At 35.8% G+C, this 16614-nt stretch overlaps 1 protein-coding gene across 1 annotated transcript in view; it reads right to left on the bottom strand.

Moving 5' to 3' along the window:
- The window catches only part of DCC (DCC netrin 1 receptor), a 987982-nt gene that overhangs the window by 368130 nt on the left and 603238 nt on the right, over nt 1-16614 (bottom strand). Inside the window, exons 6-7 of the mRNA XM_045528069.1 lie at nt 9420-9574; nt 6742-6862 (exon numbers count right to left, since the gene is read on the bottom strand). Of these exons, the coding sequence (XP_045384025.1) occupies nt 6742-6862; nt 9420-9574 (276 nt within the window). The remainder of the gene's footprint in view (nt 1-6741; nt 6863-9419; nt 9575-16614) is intronic.

The raw sequence follows: 16614 nt of genomic DNA, 5'->3' as shown, positions 1-16614 counted from the left end.
AGAGGAGGAATGCCTCTGTCACTGAACTTTGAGCTATTGCTGCTGCCTTGTCATTTTAGGCTTCTTGTGCCAAAATACCAGCAGGCAAGGCAAGATGCCACTCTGGCAAAGGTAATCACTCAAGTTATCAGGGAAGAATATGACTGGTACTCTGGTGAGCTACTGGAGTGTCTCTTTCTACTCTTTTCCCTAATTTTGATGATACATGGACTAGTACACTATCCCCACCAAGGAAGCCATGGAGACCAGCAGGGATGCCAGCTGAGGGTAAGGGCGATCTGGGATAGGTAAGAGGGGGAAACAAGTACCAGTGGGAGCCTTTAGACTAGCTGCAGTTGCACTGGTGGGGCTTATCGTTCATCCCGTTGACCTTCTTCTTTTTCCCAGGGAATAACACTAACTAGTATCCTAGAATAGTTGTTTCCAGAATTTATTATATGAAGCAAAATTTGATTTGAGTGGCACAAGGTGAGGACTGTAGCGGGTACAGTGGTGTCCCATCCAGATCTCACTTTCAGGATTGCAGCACTCATTCCTCCAGCTGGGGCGAGTGTTAGTGGCTCACTCTTCCCTATTGGATCCATCTCTAGTAATTGCCTTCAGCCAAAGACTGCCACCTTCCTCAAGGTCACACCTGCCTTTGGGGGGATAGAATAGCCTTAAGGGCCACCCCAGCTTCCAAACTTCCTGCTGGGTCACATGAGGTCTTTGTTGTAACTGCATTGTAATTCATACCTTTGAACTGTGTATGTGACTGCCATTTTATCCCAGTTGTATTGATGATAATATTAGAACATAGTGACAGTTAACAATTATACCTATATAATTCTAGCTAGTAAATTATATATACTTCTTAATTATTGCATGGATAACTTAAAATTCTCTAATAATGTATCACAGGAAACATATATATCTGTAATATATGTACGTATGTGCATATATACATATGTGTGAGAGTGTGTGTGTGTTTTAAGTATACACACACCTTTCCTTAAAGGGTGATTTATAGGTTAAAGGTAAAATGTAACAACTGCAAAATGATTTGGGTTCAATGTAAAAATCAACATTCTTCATTTCCACTTTGCCACTATAGAGAGATTAAAAAGAAAAACAGACATAGGATAACACTCTTTGGTGTGTTTACCACTGAAGTATGATGTGATCAATATTTATGAATCTATCAAGTTTTCCATATTATATGGATTTATACTGATCACTGGTCTCAGTACACTTCATATTACTGTAGAATTCATTTCCAGTTTCGAAGTCTGTCATACAGCCATATCCTCCTGATTAGCACTGAGCTGGCCTCCTACATGAAGCACATGCTGAACGGAGGACACCAAGGTGAACGACATGCCTTTATTTGCTGAGAAGCGTCTGCCTACATAAAACTGGCACGACCAAGTCATTAAACTGATGTTGCAAACCTTGCTGCAAATTTTTCCACTCGCAGTCCTTTTGAGATAGGACTTTTCTCTTAACCTCACCCACCAGACTAAAAACCTAAATTTTGAATGAGCACTGTCATTAAAATACATGTTTATTAATTATTTTCTTGGAAGGTAGAAAAATGTTCCAGAGGAAAACCATCAATTTTTTCTGTCCCAATGAACGCCTGCTATTTTTCTTGAGACTGAACACAACACAACAGAAGACTTTATAATAGTTAACATTTGTGTAGCAATTTACAGCCTACAAATCCCTTTTACATACATTTATTGTACTAAATCTTTGAGACAATTATCTACTGCATTTTACAGCTGAAGAAATAGAGACTTGGAAAGGTTAAGCAATATTGTTTAAGAATCTGTCCATAATATATTCTACATTGCAATGTATTTTAAATCTCTGTAAGTAAACTGGATAGGAGTATAGAGATGAGATGCAGACACATCTCATATACTAGGTGAATATTACATGGTCAGAGATCAAATGACTGATTTATGCCAAATTGAGGCTATCATTGAACTCCTCCAGGAAAGCATTAGTTAGTGTCAACATTTCTCTAGGGGAAGGAAGACTTTGAGATAGAAAATAAAAGAGCATAGATTACTTTCCTCTTATTTTTATTCTTACCTTTATAAGTAAATATAATTTCATAATTGATTGAATAAATTTATGGCCAGATATACTGAAGTTAATAACCACTTTGAAAAAATTGGTTCTGCATCTTATTAGCTACAATTAATTACCAAGGCTTATAAAGGCAAGAGTCCTAGGAAAGCTTATGAGCTATAATATCACCATGACTGAAGTGTGTTTCAAAAATACTAAATTGCACTTTTATTCACTTAGACTCAATGATGGAATTCTAAAGAGAAATTCTGTAGTTTTCGTGAGCATCTCAGTTTGTGTGAGTAACTATATAATGACTCATTTTCCAGTTTTGGTCCACTAACATACTAGCCCAGTACATGGAATTGGCTCTTCTAAATTATTTGCAGAACTCCAGGAACAATTTGATCTCATACAAAATACAATTAAGCATTTAAATCATGCTAAGCTTTCTCATATTAAGAGACAAAAAATTAAACTTAATTGACTACCAGCTATTAAGATTAAGAAGTACATCCCTTTAGTTTTAGTTACATTCACTCTTATATACTTGCTTAGGTGCTATTACACCAAAAAAATTAAATTCTAATAGGTATTGAAGTGTTAAGACTAATTGTACAGTTTTTCACTGATGCACATTGAACCCCAGTGAAGTGACTATGTAGGGGTCAACATTTAGTAAGAAACACTATAATTCATTGCACTTACTATACAATTATATGAGTATACATCTAGATAATCCTCTTGCCTATGTAAATTTCTAGGTATTCTTCTCATATTGATAAGGAACAACTCATAAAAGCACATTCACAAAAACAAAATAATTCTTATTTTATGCCTTTATGTTCATAACCAGACTTAAATCTTGCTAATACCAGGCTATATGATATACTGCCTTAATAAAATGTTTAAAATTCGACATCATTTGTAATCAGTAACCTTTTCCAAGAGAGGACAGGTAATTGATAACAGTTCTCATTTTTCTAAATGTCTCACCAACATATTTCTCCTACTACAGTGGAACTCTATTTTTTTAAACCAATGTTAGAGGGAAAAAATAAAACCAGCATTATAAAATTTGCAATATTAACATGAGACACAGACTCCATATCTATTTCTTACGTAGAAGGCATTGTTTGGTATCTTGCCCAAGCAAACCTACATTTTGAGGACTATTTATAAAGGCATTTATTCTATTTATGATCATATGGATTTTTCCCCACCGACTTTCTGTGCACGGTAGAATATATAATGAATACAACATTTCTTCCCAGGGCAACTTTATTCTATCTTCACTAATTTCTGCCATTAAATTAAACACATCCCTGACCATATACGCCCGATCATAGGCCCATTCCCAGTCCTCAACTCCCTTGCTTAACCAGTCAATTATTTCCAATGACCTTCCGCAGCAGACACTGTCAGAAAACTGAATGCCACCCACCCGCTAGATCCAGGATTGGAAACTCAGAGATAACTGTTATCTTCAATCTATCTTATCTTTTGTTTCTGCCTTGCTCCCTATCTCCTCCTCCTTGGCTCCATATAATTGCTAACTTCTCCACTCAGCTACCAAATAGTCTTCTCGATTTAATTACTATCTTCTCACACTCCAGTTTATTGGATGATGACTGGAAAGCAATTAATTCATCCGCATCTGCTATGCCAGTGGGAATCTAACATTGCTTACCTCTTTGCAACTCTGGCTACTGAAACCTCTGTGACACATTGACTCTTTGCAAGACTATTCACTAAATAGTAGAATTGCAGCTATAGTTAATTTATTTCATTTGGAAAGGGAAAGTCTTAACCGACATCCTGCTTCCCCTGCAAAAATTAATTAAAACAAACAACAACAATAAAACTCTGTTCCCAGCACTTAGAAAAGATCAATAGACAATGCAAGTGGTTTAAATTACCTGTATGTTTTAACTTGCATTTACTACCACTTACATAATACAGCTCCATATTTTGATGTAGTATATGCAGTTTTAAGTATGCAGGAAATCATCGTCCGTGTTGCACGTGTGTGTGCATGTGTATGTTCAATATATAGAGAGAGGCAGTAGTCTGGAACTGTGCATATGGTATTACAATGTTAGCTATGTACCACTAATGATAGAACCTCCTATAGTATAATAATTTTTTAAATGCCTTATCTAGAGGAAACCATGTATAATTTCACATTTTACAGTGACCACATTTCCAATCTTTTTCCCCCAACTTATTTTCTGGAGAGACAAGTCATTAACTCAATTTAATTAAGTAGATTATGTTTACTTTATTTCCTAAGTCACTAATTGCTAAAGAGGGAATACCTAACTCTATATAAAAAACTATGTTGAAACTTCATTAGGCTTATGTAAATATCCACCAACAATGGACACAGGCTCAAATGGGTCATTGTCTATACTTCAGTGAGAAGCAGATTGTTATGGTTGCCAAGAGTAACTCTCAGCCACAGCCCGTGGACAGGCCAAAGCTGAACAGCTGGGCAATGCAGGCCCCAGTGTGCCTGAAAATATATGGTGACCATTTATTGTCCAAACTTAAACAGAGAGGGCTATGTTCTTCTCACCATGGTCAGTCTCATTGCTTAATTTATATTTATAGCTGGCCTCTCCACCATCTGTGCATACGGCCCATGCTGTACCTCCAAGGAATTGGAGTGGCATTATTTGAAGACCTGATTAAATAGCCAGGAAAAAGCAATCCATCAAGTATAAGGTGAGAAATGTAAGACAGTCACGGTGGCGTCCTGTCACGCTTTTGGATTTTTGTCTTCATTTTCTTTTACTTTCTTTCTAATCCAATGCCAAGTACAATAAACGTTGACCAAGAGTATAGAAGCCACTGACAACACTCTGCCATCTAGATGGGAAAAGAATAAATTATCAAGATTCTCTGAGGCTGGCTCTAGTGAGGAAGGAAATGACATTTCTGCTGAGGAGACCCTCGTTCCTTTATGAGCACACAGACTTCAATGAATCAGGGCCCACGTGAAATGCAGGATACCACTAATCAAAGGCTACCTGTTGAAACCAGGGCTTCCTGGTAGAAGCGAAATTGAATGCCTATAGCTGGTTGACCAAATGCACTCAACTACTGTAAAATTAAAAAGAAATAGCTTTATTTTTTTCCAGTCATCCATTTTCAAAGACACCCCTGTCAGATGGGTCTCCACATCTCTGATTGCAACTTGGGCCAATCCTCTGGCCCTCTGGCCACCTTAAAGTATTTTAAAACCCTTACCTTTAGGTATTAAAACAATGAAACAAACAAAAAACCTCGTAACGCACATACACACATACGCATGCACCCACCCCAGTGTGATCTAAAGACATTCAACTGATTTTCATTTTAAAGTTTCTTCCCATTTCCCAAAGCAGGCCTGAGATCAAAAACAGGGAATGGGGCAGTAGGATTGTCTGTCACCTGTGTTTCCAGTCTCTCAGATCCCTGTTTCTCCTCTGTGTAGGGCTTCTTCTGAGTCACAGAGGGGAGGATGGATTTGGAGTAAAGAGAAAAAGGCTGTTTTTCTCAGTTTGTGCTTTCCAAAGTCCATGGTCATGGAAAGCATGCGCATACTTCTTTCTTTGGGGCAGTTCTGTGGGTTCTTCAGATACTCCCCGACCATAGGAATGCGGTCACAGGCCCTTCCCTAAAGTTGGCAAGGCACTTTCTGAGTGACTTTCTGCCCCCAGCTCAGCTCAGTTCCACCCTGGCAGTGTCCCTCTGGTGTCTTTTTCTTGGGACACCCTCAGTAGGTAGGACCTCTTGGGCTGGGTCCTTTCAAGAAAACTTCAGCCTTGCTTTCTTCAAGTGGAACTCAAACACCCTTACACCCTTGTTCTTCCCAAAGGTAGAAAGAAAGCTTCTTCCTACTCTTGCCTTCCCCTTCTTCCTCCTTGCACTGTGGACAGCTCCAGACAGTTTCAGCTACAAAAAGTTGCCCATTTCCATTTTTGCAATAACTCCCCAGAAACACACACACACAGACACACACACAGAATCTAAGGGGTTTTCTTGGTGTCTGTACAACTTAACGTACAGGGGAGGGAAAAATACCATGACAGACTCTTAGCCTGTGAATTATAGTACAAAGAATCCTCCATTCCTACAAGCAGTTGCAGCGGATGATCACTGGCCTCTGTCAGTTCCAACAAGTCCTAGGAGGATGTAACTCATACTTCCTTTAAAAATATGGGGTTGCTTATCTCACATGTTTCCCTCAGCTTTATGGCTTTAGCCACAAAATCAAGTTTATTAATAGCTAGAATTCTCTTGTTCTACAGCATATGCAGCAACGAGTATTAGCTTAAAGGTGGTCATATTTGTTACGAATGACATAGAGCACAGTTTTTAAAGTGTGTCTCACATTAGAGACCCTGGTTTTAGAGGTTCCTTTTCTCCTACTTATCCATTACTAGTTCAGCAGACAAGAATGTACTTAGTCACACTAATGAAGTTACACTAATACTTAAAGCACATATGTACAGACACGTACACACTAACATATACGTCTAAATAATTTGCAAGAAGGAACATATCATCAATACACAAGTGTCCACTTTGTTTACGTAATTTCATATTGTTTGAGGGACAGGGCAAACAATGATTTTACCAATGGGTCGTACACAATGGTAACTACAGGTACTGGGGCAAAGTTCCCCATCAACTTACCAGGTTTAGGGACAATGAGCTGTGCACTAGTCTGGGCATTTCCAGCCTCATTTTCAGCCACACACTGATAAAAGCCTTCGTCCGACTTCACTACCCCAAGGATCCGTAAGTTGCTTCCTCCCTAGGGAGAAGAAAAAGCAGGTGAACTATTTTAAAAAGCAAAAAACTCAAGGCAGCAAAATGAACTCAGACCAAAGTTTAATAAAACATCACAGAAGAAACAAGAGAGGAGACCAGGAGGGTTCTCAGTCTCTCAGATACGTCCTGTGCCACCTGGGAAATGTCACACATTCCCAATTCTCTTTTCTGAATGCACAGACGTCAGTTCACCCTAGCTCTGCAGTAAAAAACATGCTCACATAAATACACATCATCCTTAAAATCTAATGAGCAGTCAGTGGAAAGGTCTTTTATTAGGTACGGAAGAAACAAAGATTAGCACTCAAAGAAATCTCATTCTTTTATTTTTTATTGAAGGAAGCTCAGGTTCAGTAACTGCTGATGGGGAAAAAACAATGAAGCAAAAACACTGATCTTTGCAGCTTCTAAAGGACAAGAAATCAAGCTTGGATATTTTCTGAAAGTGTTTACCCAGAAAAAATGTCTAAAAAAATCATTTAAAAAATGTAATGGCTTTGACACATACTCTTTTGGAGATTTGGAGAAGGGGTATGGTGGATATTTTTTTACCTATGTAGCTCTTGTTGGCCAAAATGTTTCACCTTCATAGATTAAATATAGCACGTGAACTCTTTTTCTAAAATTGAGCTACCATCTTTTTCAAGGATGGATGATAAAATGATCTAGAGATAGCATTTAATTATACTAACTCAGTTTATCTTCAATATTAGTGTAAGAATTAGTTCAGTAAGTGAAACGTGTTAAATCACTTCCCCTGAAGTCATTAAGAGATAAATATTACCTCATGGGGAATTCTTAATTGTTTTTAGTGTCTTGTAGTCAATTCTCAGCTGATGTAAAATTCTTAGATAAAGCTGGCTAACTTCTAATTAACAATTCTCATATAAGTTACTATTTGTGCTCAATGTTACATGTGCAGCAGGCAATGGCTCTCAGATTTCCAGAGCTATTGGGGAAATATTTTTAAGCACAATTTAATGTGAATAGGGCACATACTGTACATTTTCTTTCACCTTAAGAAAAGCAGAATTTAAATAGGTTGGCTGTAATGAGTCACATGCTGGGAGAAAGATTATATTCAATCTGTAAAAAAAATAAATGTTGCATTTTATTATGTGTCCTTAAGGGCACTCAACAATTTCCTTTATATGCAAGTAGCTTATGTTTTAGGCATATACAACATTTTTTAAGTTGCCCAATGGCAGGTCATTTTTAATTCAGTGGTAGTGAAATAACATTGCATTTAACAGAAGTAATAGATTGGTATGGCATTTAAAAGTTATTTTTTTCTTTTTGTTACTCTACTCCCAACCAATTAAACAAATACAACTGAAAGTGTAAAATGATAAGTGGTGATAAAAGTAATAAAAATATACTTTATGGATTTGTTTCTTAAGAAATTTTATAGTATGACAAAATACATGCACAAAGAGAGTATGAAAGTTTCTGAAAGTCAACTGATTGTGGAAGAGGCATTTTTAGCAACAAAAGCCAGTGTAATGTCATGGAGGGAGCTTGTGTCTGGACAGGATGCCTATGCTCTAGTCTTCGTTCTGCCTGGGAGACGTGACAGCTCTTCTGTGACAGAATCGTGTCTGCATCTCAAACATTACCTAAGTGCACCTAAAGCCCTAATTCTTTAACTGCAAAGTTCTTTGACATCTAGAAAGTGTTTTTTATATTTCTCATATATTCATATACCTGCAATCTGAACCTCCAATGCTAATCACACCTACAGGAGAGTTTCATAGAGCATTTCCGAAAGAGCAAAGAATTCTGCTGGTAACAGCAAAATCAACAATAAGGGGAGGTATTGAGCACTTGCAACATAGCAGGACAACAACTCGGTGGTTACAGTACCATCATCTCTATTATGTCCCTACAATGATGGGGATAGAAAGTGAGCTAAAACTTACAGGAAACTGTAACAACTATTTCTCTTAACTTCAATTCTTTCCAACATTCAAATTTGCAAATCAATATGAACTCTTGGTCTTCATGGCCTCTCTACCATAGCAGTCACCACTGCCACCACCACTATCATTGTTCCCATCATCACTGCCCTTCTTAACTGCTCACATAGGATCCACTGGTCCTATCTAGCAGGGTAGCAAAAATAAGCTGTCTGTATTATCAAAGTAAGACTACCATAATCATAAGTAGTGCACATCTTATTGAAACCTTATTAAAAGGGGCAAAACTCAAAGAAGTAAGAGAATCCTGGCTGAATACAGTCTAGACCTAGGTTCTAAACTCTATTCTATGAACCAGCAGTGCAACTACTCAGAAAGTCTTATTCCCTCTGATTTTTCTGTTTTAAAGTCTTGTCTGTAAAACCAGACTGCTCGATTACTCTTTCTTCAGCTCTAAAACTCTTAAGTCTAGAAAATCATTTGCTTTATTAGAACCATTTTAACACATCATAAAAATTCCCAACAGGAACCTTCTTCCCAGGAAAGAAAACCAAGTGAAAAAAATAGCAAACAATGAATGGAATTGTAAAGCTAGTATGAAAAAAAAAAAAAAAAGATAATTACCACTATCTGAAAATAATCACTAGGAATGACCACATCTCCATTCTTCATCCAATTCACAGTGGGCACAGGCTTTCCCGAGACTGCACATTCAAACTCAATATCCATGCTTTCATAGGCATAGAGATTGGAGGGGTGATTTAAAAACCATGGCGGAACTGCAAAGATAGAAAAAAAAAATGTGAGTGGTAGGGATGTGAACTTGCGTGTTGCTAAGGTCTTCATTGAGTTAACAACACTGCTCCGTGATAGAAACTATTTGTAATTCAAATCATTCCCTAAACCCTTAGCTTATCATACAGCAACTACTGTAGAATAAATCTTTTTTCCTCCAAATGCAGTTAAACAGTTGCAGTTAATGGTGTTTTGCCACAAGGAAAGAAAAAAAAATAACACTTTTGGAAAAAAAAAAACCATAATAAACATTCTTAATACCCAAGTATTTGTATACAATTGACCTATACACTGTAAAGTGCATAAATCTATGGAAATTATACTGATGAAGTAAAATAAATAAAGGAAAGCTGATGGGACTGAGACATTCCAGAGGATAAAACGAGAAAGCTCAGCTTAGCTTCTTGATCATTCTAGAGTTTCATCAGGATATAGTTAATGCGATGGACTCATTCTCTGTTGAAACTGGCTGTTAGTGATAGGGAACTAAAAATGACCATATCGTCTTTACTGTGGACATATTTCTATTGTGTTAACAACTATTGCTATCTATTATTATAGTATATTATTTTCTTAACAGGATATCTGATACACTATTTTTCTAATTACCATTACACTAGTTACTCTATAATGAAAATTTGCAATCGAAAGAAAATTACAAATATACCACATCTTGGCTAATGAATCTCTCCAGCTTAGTTCCTGAAAATCTTGCCTAGGAGAGGAAAATTTTTAAAAAGTAATGTTTATCCTTTTTCCATCAGGAAACTTAGAGTGATGGCAGATTTGAATATTCATGTTGTCTGAGAAGTCAGATGAAATTCACAGAGAAGTGGTAGCCATGATCTCCTTTCACACGGAAGATGGAAATGTATTTTTAGTAGCTGTTTTAAAAGTAGATTTGTTTTTTTTTAATTGTTGTTCTTACGCTCAATGAGTAATCAGTGCTGATTTTGTGGCTTAAGTAACTACTACATTTTGGTTTTTCCAACTACTATCAGCAAAACTTTCCCCTGATACCACAGTGAATGTTCAATCTCTTTTATGGTCACTGCCTTCTAGAAGAATGGGAGAGGCAGTAGAAGCTCCCAGGTTTTAAGTTCTCAGTTTTCCTACTGAAAGATCTCTCGATCTCTCCTCTCTGTCTTATTTACCTTGTCTGTAACTGAACATTTGGACTTCTGGTATTAAACATCATTTAAATTCTTTAATCTTTGAGAGGGGCAAATTTATTTAGATGCCTTGGTTGGGAAGCATTAATATTCATGGCCTAAAGACATAAAAAATGTGTCCAAAAGTCATTCTAAACAGAACATGTACCCATTATGTACAGGTATACAGGGCTAAGATTATGTATTATTGATGATATTACCAGTAAAATTTGATATTTTGATTTCTTAGCTGAATTGACTGACAATGAACCAAAAGACATCAGAAATACTTATTGAATGCCTCTGAGCAGATACATTAGTGGAGGTTCTCAATTCTGTTCTCAATGTTACCACAGATTTTGATCAAATACTAGCTGATACTCAACATTTATTGAGAGCTGACAATGCAAAATTTATTAGTCTAAGCACTTTATTATTCTCACTGCCACTCTGAGTTTGGCTCTATTATCCCCATTTTAAAAATGAAGAGATTGAGGTACAAGGTGTTTAAATAACTTTCCCCAAATTACCTAGCTTGTACATTGTGAAGCCAGACAGTCTGACTCTCTGTCTACATTCTGAACTGCTTTGCTATAATTGTCTCTTTTGCCACTTGAAAATTCTGGTAGAAATATAATGCAATAATATCTCCTGAGTCTCATAATGGAGATAAGCAATTAGAGCCATTAAAAAAAAAATAACACGGTGTTTTCTATCCCTCACCTCCCTTTAAGTCCTTCTTTCCTGGTGCCATGAAAACCACCTGAGTCTGCTCAGCCTTAGTGTTCACTTTTATCAGAATTTCTAGAATCATTATGTCTACATCAGAGTTTTTCACAATTTGGCTCACATCCATTAGTAGATCTTGAAATTAATTTACTGGGTTGAGACCAAAATTTAAATATATATGTTCGTGTGTGTGTGTGTGTGTGTGTATGTGTGTGTATTTGGATAGCGAAAATAAAATACGGATAAAAAGGATTAGGAGTGTAGAAGGAAAAGAGAGAAGGAAGAGAAGAGAACAGCAAACTTATACTGAAAAAGAGAAAAGAGAAGAGAAGTTTCAAGAGCTCAAACAATGGAGCCAGATTGGGCTGGGTTTAAATTGCAGCCCCTAGACTTACAAATGCCTGTGTTACTATGCCTATCTATAACTTCGAGGTAAGAATTGAGGATAATGACAGTTAATGTTTGTAAATAACAGTGCATAATTGTATGTAAAAGAAATGGAATAAATAGAAAACCATATCAGTTACCTATAGTAAATATAACTTTTTTATTTTATATAAGTACATAGAAATAAATACATAAGTATATGTGGGTATGCCCGGGTTATGTGCAGCCTCTAACTGTGTTTTCCAATTATGTGATGTCCTGATTCTCCAATTCGAGTTGTCTTTCCTATTCTCAACGTAAAAATCAGTGCGCTTCGCATAATACAGTTTCTTAAAAACAAATTATTGAGTTTAAACAATTGATATTTTCTCATTGTTTCATGCAGATTCACTCTGTCTCTCCATCATGGGTGGGTAGGACTCACCTTCCAGTTCATTATCTCTCAGTGGAACTAAATAAAGCAAAACTGATCACATGGCGAACCCTCAAAACCTTCTGCATTATTGATTAATAAAATATAGTAACCTCGTTTAACTAAGGAGAAAATAATCTCATTTCAGCATAAAATTATAGTTGTAATACTCTAAGTACCATGATTGCCTCAATAATTATTTTCTGCTTGCAAGTGTGTATGGGAGTTCTGATCTATAATATGTTCTGTAATTTTCTCATATTCCTTAGGCTTTGAACATGACACCGGATACCTTGTCCTCTCTGGCTGTCTTAAGTATCTTCTTTTTTACATAAGGTTGTCTAACTTCCACAGTACATCAGATAGCAGGCAAGGAAGGAAAAATAGCTTTTCTCACTTAAATGGGGAGTGGAATTGTCAAACACCAATATTGTATATCATAAATGGGTCTAAGTTTCATGTTTTGAAATACACTGCCTATGGGGAAGTGTTATTAGTCATCAGTGGATTATGTGATAAGGACAATGACTAATGAGTTATCTTCATATCTCAGTGCCTAGGTACAGCACCTTACCCTCAGAACACCCTCAGCAAAGATTTGCTTTGATGCTAGTAAGAACTCAAGCAACAAAATGCACATTTTCACCCTTTGCTGTGGAAATATTGGTATAAGATGATGATGAGGAGGAGTTTGGACAACATCATGGAAACCATACATCTATAAAATGATATGATTTTCTCATCATGGAAAATAAATGTCAATGAGTAATGAGAAAAAATAAAGAGCAAAGAATTATGTACCATCGCTATTTGGAGAACAGACTGGGTAATTTGTTATTTTAGAGTACCTTTCATAAATATTCTTAATGCTCATTATAAAAGTTCTTGTGTGTTTGAACAAAAGGAATTAAAATACCTGACTTGGAAAAGGGTCTTAAAAAGGTCTAAATATATAAGCATGGGATCGATTAGGGATTAGGTAAAAGCTCTTTAACCTTGCTTTTAAATAATACGTAACCAAATTGCTGCTTACTTTCTAAACTTATCATCCGCACACCTCTTACATATGCCCTGTGGCTCAATCAAACAAGAGTACATGGCCTTTTTCTAATTTCAAGTCTTTATACTTTTTATTTTCTCATCCTGAAATGTTTTCCATCTTTATCCTAGAATACAGACACCCTACCTATCCTCCATGAATCCACTTCTCGAAGGACATCTTGATTTTTATCTTAAAAAGTTTTCTTTCCTTTTGGAAACCCTTGGTATTTATTTTTATTGATTTATGACACTTGACTTGGTTTCCACTACATTGTATTTATTTGTCCATTTGATTACCTTAGCACTAGTATATAACTCCTCTGGGGAAGAAGCTCTACTATGCTGACTTGATGAATTCCTTACATCCACTAATATATTTTTTATGATTACAGTATTCTAGAAGAGAGTGGACAAATGAAATTACTCCAGTTTCTCTCCTTATTTATTTATATTTTTTATTTTTTCTGTGATTAACAGACTAGAATCTAGTCATCCCCATCTTAGGATTGCTTCCTAGAATTTAAGCTGTAGGTATATATCACATTATAACTTTCACAGCTCTGGAGTTGCATATTTTCAATACAAATTGATAAAGTCATGTCTAGTTAAAGGGAAATGAGAAATAGGATTTTTTTATTATGGCATGACACAACTTTCACTATATCACTTTTCTTCTCTAAATACTGTCAATGAGCTTTCATTGTCCACAGAATAAGAACCAAGCTTTGGCTTTGTATTTAGTAACTCACAGACAAGTAGAAACTTACTGACTCAAATCTTACTTCTCATCCCTTTTCTACAGAAATCATCTGCTCCACCCAAATTAATCCTACTTGCTGTAAATAAATTATTTAATGGTTAAAATGGATATTTAGGATGATATAATTCCTTCATTTTACGGATAAAGAAAATGACTAAAGAGTGAATATGATTAATCAAAGGCTATGTATATATTTCTTCAGCATATTTCTGAATTATGGATCCCTGTGCCTGGGATTACATTCCTTGAATGATATAGATTCTCTTTATTTCCCAAAAGGCAACTTAAGTTCCCTTTGTCTTAAAGTTTCATCTTCCATTAAGCTGACAGTGGCTTTTCTGCTTCTTGCAGAGCTGTCTATGCCCAATTTTTATACCACTTACAAGTTATCTTTCACATATATCATTATGTACCAACCAGATCAAGGTTCTTAAAGGTGGAGGCTGAAGCCTATGTTTCTCTATTAAATCTTTTTATACATTACACAGTCCTCACTTTCTCCTACTTATGTGGAAGGAATAATTTCACTACTTTTAAACAATTAGTGGACAACAATTTCCTAATGACTAATAAAAATGAAGTACCATAAATTTTCAAGTTTATTAAATTACTCCATTGACATAGTAATTAGTCCATTTCAGAGAATAGCTTAACATACATGTATAATGTTTCAACAGTTTCAGGCAATGTATTAATTTTAATTATACTTCCCTTCTTTGGATAGAATAAAATTCATGACCAGAAATAAATTATCCAATTTCCATGTATTCTTTGTTTCCTAGGAGCTTTACAACTACTTCTGGTATATACACTGAGAAATATTTTTATCTGAGGGTTGAGAGATGAAGGAATCACAACTAAAAATGACTAAGAAACAATAGAAATGCAAAAAAACCATAATTCTGTTCTTAAAAATGTTTGTCATACTCAGAAATGATTAATAGATAAGAGAACCCTCTGGACTGCAGTCATTAGAACTGTACAAATAAACCTTAAATCTGAGTTAGTGTTTTTTTCTACATTTATTTTTCTTTTTAAAAGTTTCTATACTATGATTAGTCATTTGAATTTTGTAGAATAAAATTTCTTCTGTGTTTAGAGCCCCAAAGTCATCACCAACAACCTAAATAGTATTACGAGTGTTTTTTCACATAACAGATGTCTCATAAGTATTTTTAGTAACACCCATATTGCTCCCTAATTTTTAGACTTGCCTTCTAGACATTTTTCTTTACTTTTAGATAAGTTACAATACTTAGTTGTTTTTTCCAGTTATTTAGGCATGTAATAAATGTAGGTCAATTTTACAATACTACTTTAATACACATAATTAATATTCTCTGTATTGCCAGGGCTTTGAGAAGATGCTATACATTCTAAAGAGTTACCCTACCTCTTTGAGATGACAAATAATGCTTTCTTAAAACCATGAAGGTGGTTCAGATTAACAATAGGCAATACAAATCACCCTGGTAAATGATCAACAAGAATCAAGAAAAAAGCAGACTGGTGAGCAGATTTTATTAGGAGGAGAATAAAAATGAGTATGGTCCTTGAATGACTGGGACTCTAGGCTGAGAACAGGGCAAAACCAGTTTCTTTGGGGCCATGCACTTTCTCTACCTCTCTCCAGGCCCTTCGGACTTAATTAGTTCATTTGTTATTGAAATAGTGGACATAAACCCATTAGTCTTCTCCATGATGCAAATATCTGAAAAGACTAACCATACCAAAAGTCTAGAAAGCCTTTGCTGCCAAATAGGGTTATCTCTGTATCTAGAACAAATGGGTTCTTTCCAAGCAAACCAGTATCACAACAGTATCAACAGATAATTCCACTTTAAAAGAAGCCGTAGTTTCATAGGTAACCACATTCAGATTTCTGCAAAGGAAGCCGTCTGGCATTCAAATATAGGTTTAAAGATAACATACCAAAGAAGGGAAAATATTCTATTAATATATAAGTTCAAGCTTCTATGTTATACATACCTTAACAAAACCCTAGTTCTATACATACGGGGTTTCTAATGAACTGATCGATTTAGAGATAGGAAATTGTTTCCTCAACCCATAGTTTCAATTCTTCCTGCATCAAACCTTTTTTCCTAAAATACCTTATCTTCAGCTAACTTAATCTTTAAACGCATAATCCTTCCTCTTCCTTCCTTTTTTTAAAAATTAGATGTTGTGTGATACAACTTCTGCCCAATCACTTTTCTCCACCCCTTTTCTTATGTGACAAGTGACTTGAAATCTGCTATAATATTTCTCTATAGTTTGTTCTTTCCCATCTATGTATCTGTCCTCCCCCATAGGACTGGTTGCTGAGATTTGCGTCTGATTCTCTATTTAAATGTCTCGCACACACCTGACTATGCTCTTCTAAAAAAAATTTGGGTTAAGTTGGGTTCTAACCTTAAATGATTAGAACATATTTAGAGTTTTGTTCTGACTGGAGTGTCCATTGTTCTTGAAAAATGTCTTTTAAGGTATGGATTTTATTCTTAGCATTTTCTATTCAAAGAGGTGATTCAATCTACTCTG

The sequence above is a fragment of the Lemur catta genome, chromosome 16 (assembly GCF_020740605.2).
Source record: "Lemur catta isolate mLemCat1 chromosome 16, mLemCat1.pri, whole genome shotgun sequence".
Classification (NCBI taxonomy): domain Eukaryota; kingdom Metazoa; phylum Chordata; class Mammalia; order Primates; family Lemuridae; genus Lemur; species Lemur catta.
Note: the sequence above shows the minus strand (reverse complement) of the source record. Positions and strands in the feature narration are given on the sequence as shown.